We start from the raw sequence: 8828 nt of genomic DNA, 5'->3' as shown, positions 1-8828 counted from the left end.
CCAAAACATGAGGCCGCAAATCCGATGATACAACTATAAAGTCAATCATCGAACTGCGACCAAGGGTGTCCTGGTGCCACGTGCACATATGGATACCCTTATGTTTGAATAAAGTGTTTGTTATAGACAATCCGTGTTGAGCACAGAAGTCTAATAACAAGACACCACTCCTGTTCTGATCGGGGGGGGGCCATTCCTCCCAATCACGCCCTTCCAGGTCCCACTGTCATTGCCCACATGAGCATTGAAATCGCCCAGCAGAACAAGGGAGTCCCCAGGGGGAGCGCTCTCCAGCACACCCCCTAAGGTCTCCAAAAAGGATGGGTACACTGAACTGCTGTTTGGTGCATATGCACAGACAACAGTCAGAACCCGTCCCCCCACCTGAAGGCGGAGGGAAGCAACCCTTTCGTCTACTGGGGTGAATCCCAATGTACAGGCGGCGAGTCGGGGGGCAATAAGTATGCCGACACCTGCTCTACGCCTCTCACCGTGGGCAACTCCAGAGTGGAAGAGAGTCCAACCCCTCTCGAGAGAGCTGGTACCGGAACCCAGGCTGTGTGTGGAGGCAAGCCCAACTATGTCTAGTCGGAACTTTTCAACCTCGTGCACCAGCTCAGGCTCCTTCCCTGTAAGAGAGGTGACATTCCACGTCCCCAGAGCTAGCTTCTGCAGTCGCCAGGGTCCCCGCCTTTGGCCGCTGCCCAGCTCACATTGCACCCGACCCCTCTGGCCCCTCCCATGGGTGGTGAGCCCTTGAGAAGGGGGACCCACGTTTCCTCTTCGGGCTGAGCCCGACCGGGCCCCATGGGTGTAGGCCCGGCCACCAGGCGCTCGCCAACGAGCCCCATCTCCAGGCCTGGCTCCAGAGAGAGGCCCCGGTGACCCGCGTCCGGGCAAGGGAAAACTGAATCCATTTATCTTTTTCATCATATGGGGTCTTCTGAGTCGTACTTTGTCTGGTCCCTCACCCAGGACCTGTTTGCCATGGGTGACCCTACCAGGGGCATGAAGCCCCAGACAACCTAGCTCCTAGGATCATTGGGACACACAAACCCCTCCACCACGGTAAGGTGACGACTCATGGGGGGGGGGGGGCGCCATTTTGTGCCTCTTTTTTTTGGGTGAGAGATTTTCCCCCAATGTTGCCTCAAAATGGCACATATAATTATTTAATCGATTGCAAACATGTATGCTTTCCTCTTCAGAACTATTTGAATCATATTCATAACTGGATGTGTAACAAGTTAGCATATTCTCCGAATATGAAGCCATTGTTTGGATTCTCCAGCAATGCAAGACGTCTTGGTGTGACGTCACGAACTGGGGGCGGGGCTTTCTGAAAATGCCCAATTCGCAGCTCAATTTTTTTGCAGAATTTGGACACTAAGTCATTTTTATTGGTGTTTTGCATTTGAATAAAAATATCATACTGCGTGTTTTGGGTATTTTAGATGCTATAAAATGTTTTTCTGATGTCAGTTAAAAAACAAAAAAGTGACGTCGGTTGCCCTTTAAGTGGATCCAGACTTTACCCCAAACGCTGGTTGCCTCACCCATGCTTCATGTTACCAAATTGTATTGGAGTAGACAATCACATTTTCGTCAACAAGAAAGGATATTATGCATAAATGGGCAGCGGTCCCCTTTCATGCAAGCTCCTTGCAAGTAATACTTGCAATGCTCTTTGATGAGATCGTTCTGTGCTTGGATGTGTTGCATTTGACAGCTGTCACCCTGTGAACGAGAGCAAGGAGGATTACAGCGACCATGTTAAAATGTTTTTATTTTGGCGGATATGAGTGTTCACGTTAACGTGCGCAAAAATGTCACCCACCTTAATGCACTTCCCATGAAGAAAATGTTTGCAGACATTTTGTTCATTCACCAATACAATGTTCTGCTCCCGGAACTCTGGTGAGAAATATTTGAAGGCCTGAGAAGAAAAATAATTAGAAGCATGCTGTGGAGCTTAAAGTGAAGTTGTAAGAAGTACATGTAAAACCAAATTTGCACTACGTTTATTCGTCATGACGACAAATCTCACCTGAGTCTTATTTCTGTTCTTAATATGGTTTCTGGATTCTGTTCTGGTCTTATTTCTGTTCTTCATATTCTTTCTGGGTTCTGTTCTGGCTTTGTGTTTCCTTGAATATTTGGTAGGATAAGAATAATAATAAAACCTTTGTCTCACATTGGTGAAATTCCCGTTTTACAGCAGCAAACTTATGAAATGAAGAAAGTAGAAGTACAAAACGTGTAGGAGCTATAAACGCAGCCACTCTCGCGGCACCATCTTGAAGTCATAATAACATAACAAAATAATACAACATACCACATAAGACAGACAGTCATTCAATCTTAACCACTTTTCTACATACTATTTGTTGTTTGAAGCAGTTATACATGAAAGAGGAGCTGTAGCGCCCACTGACCTGTCCATTGAACAGAGTGGATGGCTTTGTGCTCGATTTTGAGGCCGTCCTTGATCCTGTTGTTGACTTGTTTCATACTTGGTGCGTTTTCTCTGCTGTTGTTGGGTCACGCTGTGGTTTGTTTTACATTTTTGGTCAATGTGTGTGGCCCCTTTGTCACAGACATTTGGTACCCTCTCTGTGAAGCCAGCCCTCATCTGCTCATGGTCAGTGATTTGCACATGGTAGTCTAAAGTCTTGGAATTATCATTTTGGGAAAATCTACCAAAGTCTCTTCTGCTTGCCTGTGTACGGTTACATTGCCTCTGTGAAAAAGACACAAACAGATCAATTGTCTAGATGACGAAAAGCCAACAACAACATTCTCACACCACTGTACCCACAAAAACTCACAATAATATACAGTTCACTGAAATGGTGATCTCTTCTCAATATACTCAAATTCCAAACTCACTTTGAAATATGGACCTGTTGGGTTCAACTCAAAGTTGACAGACCGTTGGAACTAGACGTTTGCATAGAATATACAGTATGCCATAGATCAGGGGTGGCCAACCAGTAAGAGACAGAGGCACATTTTTTATGATGTTACTGCAAAGAGCCACATCAAGATGGCGGCGCATGAACACGCAGCGGCTCCCCTTTCTCTCCCGGCAAATTGGCATTTTTGTGTTTATTATGTTTGTTAAAGTCATTATAAGTGCCTTGCACGCTGGTTCTGAGAGGACAGTAATTTCATCTGCGCTGTTTGTCATGCATATGGGCATATTTGACAATAACGCTGACTTTAATAAACATGGGCACACATGAACACCCCATCGCCCCATCCCTCACACACATAGACCTCTGCTCAGAAAGATTTATTATAAGTATCACATTTTAAATACAAAATAAACAGATATATCGGAAATTGACTCCTAGAGTACTAAAACCACAGGCAACAAAGAACACTGTATTTACACACACAAACTCAGTTTAACCAAGTCCACAAACAAAAATATAATAATTTACAATAGTGTGCATGTTGCTTAGTGGGACTTCTGGCATTATTTGTCTTGGACAATCCTCATTAAATTTGGCTTGCATTCTGTTGTTGCCACTCGAAGCAATTCTTTTACATGAGTGTCAGTCAGAACCGATTGATGCTTTGATTTCACATGTTTCAGGGTAGAAAACACAGACTCGCAGACCGTATGTTGACCCTAACATTGACAGTATCTTAACCGCAGCCGGTTTGAAATTGGGGTATTTTTCCATTGGCACGCGTTTCCAGAACTCAATGGTCCCTTCCCTTAAAGCAGGTTTCAATTGATCTTCCTCACAAAGATCGATCATCTCTAACTCAGGCGCAGCTTCATCTGTGACTAGCGGGGCTTTCAAACAGTCCGTCTCCGCATTAAACGGGTCGACAAGGAACGTAATCTGCGGCCTTTTCAGTTGTAGATCACGGAATCGGGTCACAAAGTTTTCGTGCAAGTTTTTAATCAGTGTTGCATATCTGGCTCTTTGCTTATCCAGGGCGGCGCTGGTGACTTGCCCGTTGGCTTTTAGCATTGTGGAAAAATGTGTTAAATCTCCCTTTTGAATATGCGCCCTGAACAGCTTCAGTTTGTTGACAAACGCAAACACACTTTGCACCAAGTAAGGCAGAATTTTTGACTTACCCTGCAGGGTAAGGTTCAGTTTGTCCAAGTGACACAGCATGTCGCCCAAAAAAGCAAGATCCATAATCCACTCATGGTCCGAGAGCACGGGACAGTCCTTGCCTTTCTCTTCCATAAACAGTTTCACGGCATCCAACAGCTCAAAAAAGCAAGAGAGTACTTTGCCTTTTGACAGCCACCTTACAGTGTGCAGTGCAGCGGCAGGTCACCTGGAAGACCTTGGTCCAGCTCAGCGATGAGATTCTTGAATTATCTGTGGTGAAGCGCATGAGTGCGGATGTAGTTGACGATTTCCTTCACAGGCTTCATGACCTTCTCTAAATTCAATGATTTAGACATGAGTTGCTCCCTGTGGATGATGCAGTGGAAATTCCAAAACTCAGGAAATTTTGGTCAGCTTTGCATAGCCCCACAAGCCCGTTCACAGATCCGATCATGGCAGGTGCTCCATCCGTGGCTATTGCAGTCAGTTTTGGTATGGGCAGATTTGCTTTCGCAAATGCAGCCATCATTGTTTCCTTCACATCTATGCCACGGGTTCTGTCTTTGAATGGCACAATATCAAGGAGTTCTTCTTTGATCACACAATCCTTTGTCACAGACCGTGCAAATATTGCCAACTGAGGCATGTCTTGTATGTCACAACTTTCATCCAATGCGACACTAAAACACTCACATGCTTGAAGGTCAGAGTGCAGCTGTGATTCAAGCTTTCATTCCTTTCATCACTTTGCTGCTGTGAAATGTAAATTTCTCCACTGTGAGACTAATAAAGGCATATCCAATCCAATCCAATCCAATCCAATCCAATAGCGGTGCTAATGTCTGAAATTCTGCGTTCAACAGTGTGGCGGGGAAAGTTGGACATCTGCTACCATTTGTTTTAATTTGTAAATGTCAACAGTGTCACTGAGTCATTTCTTAATAAACTCCCCTTCTTTGTATGGCTTTTTAGACTGTGCAATGTTCCAAGCCAGTTGGTATGATGCAAGCGTTACGGTCTCTGGGTGTGTTTTTAAAGTGACCAACTTGTTCTTACGAAGTTCAGTCCCTTAGGGGAATTCTTGGTCGATGTTCGCGTGGAGTGAGCTGAAGTGGCGCTGAAGATTTGAAAATGCGCCAATGACGCCTGACATATAAGGCAGAATGGCTTGCCCTTACGCGGAACAAAAAACTCTCCCATTCTGTTAAAAACGTCCTGTGTTCGTCTTCATATTTTCGTTTTGCTGTGCATTTTTTTCCCTGCCATTTTGAGAGCGAACTTGACGCAAATGAATTGTTTACGTCGTAAACAATTTGTGTCAAGTCTCTGACTGGTTGGCCACCCGTGGTTTACGACATAAATGATTGATTTTCATCTCACGCACATGCGTGTTAACGTCACATGGTCAGCTTGATACCATAATTTCACGACTATGAGGTGCACTTAAAAGTCTTCACGACTCTCAGATGCCCTTAAAAGTCTTACATTTTCTACAAAATGTGCAGCGCGCGCTATGGTCGCGAAATTACGGTACATAATGGCAATGGCAGCACCAGCGCCAAACATTTTTTACGCTTGTCATGTGGACGCCCCTTAAGAGCCGCATGAAATCAGCCAAAGAGCCACGGGTTGGCCAGGCCTGCCGTAGATGATACAAAAAGACACTGACATGAAACCATACTTAACGTTTGCTATTCTTAGCCAGTTTGGATTACCAAAGGTATTTGTATTTGCTAATGCCAAGGTCTAATCTGCCAGGTCAAACATTTTGGAAATCCTCCCATAAAGCTTCTTACAACAGCTGGCAGAAATTGTGGGCCATTGCTCCTGACAGAACTGCTGTAAACCAAAACAAGTTTGTAGGCCGCCTTAATATATCACACAAACCATTTCGGGTCTACTCTAATTGTTTGGACATATTCTGAGATAATTGTGGATTTGGAAGACCCATTTATTTAACTGTCTGGTTGATGTCTGAAGGAAGAAAAAATGGTTATTGGTGTCCTGAGCTGACTCATATATAGTTTCACTTTTTGCTTTTCACATTGATTGTTTTGTATCTGAGTCGAAACACCTGGGTACACTGATTGTTTTGTATTCACTTTTTTGCTTCTCACATTGATTGTTTTGTATTTGCTTTTTTGTTTTTCTGAGTCGAAACACCTGGGTACGGTTTGTTCGTTTACACTGGCACAATCGGACCCAATTTGTTTTGGTTTTGGAAACTGCATGTTTTCACACGCCTTTTTGTGCTTGCCAAAAAATTGCTCGTTAGTCCGGCTGAGGGAAAGGAGGAGGAATGACTCATCTCCTGCGAGGACAGGCTGGCCACCTGTCTTAGCAAGAGTGGGTCTATAAGATGGGGTTTTCCTCAATATCAGTTAGAGTCTGCTGTGAACTGTGCACGAGTGTCCAGCTTTGGGTTTTCCAGTCCAGATTACTCTACGGGGCTGTTTTTGCCGGCTCTCCGCCCTCTGTCAACGGTAAGGTATACTATTCTGGATCTTAACCGCGATGTTGGAGTCTTTACGTGGGGGCATAGAGGTGACAGTTTGTGTCTAGCGTAATTACTCATGATCGGGAAATGCTGTAAATTGCTGTGTGTTTTATCAATAAATACATATCTATATATATACAGTCGTTGTTTGTGGTTATTTCTCTGCTGCGATCTCTCCGAACCTGTAACAAGGCAATTTTTCATAAAACAATGTCCTACAACATTGCTTCATTATTTCCAAATAATGCTCTTTCCCATTGAAGCGTGCGGGTTTTCGATCACTCTTTGTCTGGCCTACACCCTTCGACCTGTTCGGCCTGGGTGAACCTGCTGCGAGTATGAGACTCCGGCCGACATACTGTTAAAGAATCTTTTTGTTCGTACTTTTGATTCCTGCTTCGTTAATAAATGACCTTAACACATACTGTAGCTCTTGGGGTCATGGAGATGCACAAAGACTTACGGGTTGAGTGAATGCTGGCGCGTGTGGCTGCGGCTGCTCACCCGCAGAAAAAATATCCTGTGACGGTAAAGTGTCCTTGAGAGTTTAGAAAGGAGCTTATAAATTAAATGTATTATTATTATTAGTAGTCGTAGTATTAAAGTGCCTGACTACGATAAGGTGGTGATTGCAGTCGAGGCAGACGCACAAGACACACCCACACACCTCCACACACACGCACGTACACACAACCCTGTATTGAACACGTCTGTGTAAGCACTCAGTCGTACATGAGTGGTCCATCGATGAGAAGGTTTCTTCAGCCGTCATCTGTCCTTCTTTGAAGGTTTCGGACATTTCGCTTCTTATCCAAGAGGCTTCATCAGCGAACTACATTTTTTTTGCTGGTAGTTTTGGCCCTATATATATCCCTACTGTCCAGACATGGCAGTGCCAGACTCTGCCATGATTGGTACCTGCTCTCAGGTTGGGGGGGAGCAGAGGACTACTCCCTGCGGCTACATTGATTACTTCTATTGTCCTGACTGATTACTTCTATTGTCCTGCCTGAGTATGGGGTCTACGACTGGCCTGATTGCCCCATTTGCACTGGTATTACCTCATCAGCATAACTAAGCCTATGTTGCTTAAGACGTCTGTTGTACGAATGAGCCAAATTGAACCTCACCCCACCATGGTGATTTAGTGAAGGGGTTTGCTGTTTCATGAAAATAGTTTCTTTTACTCCCCTTTCAAACCATCTATTTTCTTTCGCTAAGATTTTAACTTCTTTTTTTAAATGAGTGGTTGCTAGCTTTTAGGTGCATATGTACTGCCGATTGAAGCCCACTAGTATTATCCCTGCAATGTTGATGAAGTATTTTTTGGAGAATTTGTTTAGTTTCCCCAATGAATTGCTCTTTACAATTTTCATTTTTACAATGTATTGAATAAACTACATTACTTTGTTTTTCATTTGGCAGCCTATCTTTTGGATGCACTAATTTTTGACGTAAAGTGTTTATCAGTTTGAAATAAGTAGGAATTTTGTCTTGCCAAAGGACTCAATCATAGCAGAGTCTGGAACTGCCATTTATGGGCGGTAGGGATATATAGGGCCAAAACTACCAGAAAAAAAATTAGTTCGCTGACGAAGCGAAACGTCCGACACGTTCAAAGAAGTACATATGACGCCTGAAGAAACCTTCTCATCCCTGTATTGAACAGTTTGGCTGGTGTTTACGCATCCATCGACTGACATGGAACTCAGGCGGTTTGCTAAGAGCAAGCTCTCCTCTTTCTCTCAAAGGATAAAACTAAAACAACAGCCAGACGGACTACATGAGTACTTTCGCGTTGCAGTTAATTACTTATGCAATATTTAATGAGATATAATGATTTAAATAATAATTTAACATACCTTTATACAAGGAACGAGTAGTTCGCCTCGCCTCGTCCTACCCTTGCCTCGTGTATTTCTTTGAACCATGTCAATGTCGCCCCTAAACATAAATAAATCAGGCCAGAAGCATTCGCGAGACGTCTAAGTCTAATTGGAAATGCAACATCAGTACTGAATGAATTAACTAAAGATTGCCGCGCCTACCTGACTGTAATAGACGACTGATCATTCACCTGGGCACCGCCGTGAGAAAGGCTTGCAAAGAGGTTTATGAAAGCCATTATGACAAGAAACCTAAATCAAAGTTTCCTGTACTTTATATATATATATATATATACACGCCAGAAGTACGACTGCAATGTGGTAATGTCCCGTAAATAATGCGTCACAAGTCACTGCTGCATT

At 43.8% G+C, this 8828-nt stretch overlaps 1 protein-coding gene across 3 annotated transcripts in view; it reads right to left on the bottom strand.

The window, feature by feature from the left end:
• Positions 1-8828, bottom strand: part of LOC148892202 (uncharacterized) — a 17852-nt gene extending 9024 nt beyond the window's left edge. The window contains exons 1-7 of one of the 3 annotated variants that reach the window (XM_089006047.1): positions 8628-8828; positions 8442-8523; positions 7043-7099; positions 2436-2740; positions 2048-2147; positions 1838-1936; positions 1623-1737 (exon numbers count right to left, since the gene is read on the bottom strand). In XM_089006047.1, the coding sequence (XP_088862173.1) occupies positions 1623-1737; positions 1838-1936; positions 2048-2147; positions 2436-2740; positions 7043-7099; positions 8442-8523; positions 8628-8704 (835 nt within the window). In that variant the 5' untranslated portion in view covers positions 8705-8828. The remainder of the gene's footprint in view (positions 1-1622; positions 1738-1837; positions 1937-2047; positions 2148-2435; positions 2741-7042; positions 7100-8441; positions 8524-8627) is intronic. The other 2 variants (XM_089006045.1, XM_089006046.1) reach the window with 2 other exon arrangements.

This window comes from Hippocampus bargibanti, linkage group LG10 (genome assembly GCF_051943395.1).
Source record: "Hippocampus bargibanti isolate YZ-2025 linkage group LG10, ASM5194339v1, whole genome shotgun sequence".
In the NCBI taxonomy this organism is placed as follows: Eukaryota; Metazoa; Chordata; class Actinopteri; order Syngnathiformes; family Syngnathidae; genus Hippocampus; species Hippocampus bargibanti.
Note: the sequence above shows the minus strand (reverse complement) of the source record. Positions and strands in the feature narration are given on the sequence as shown.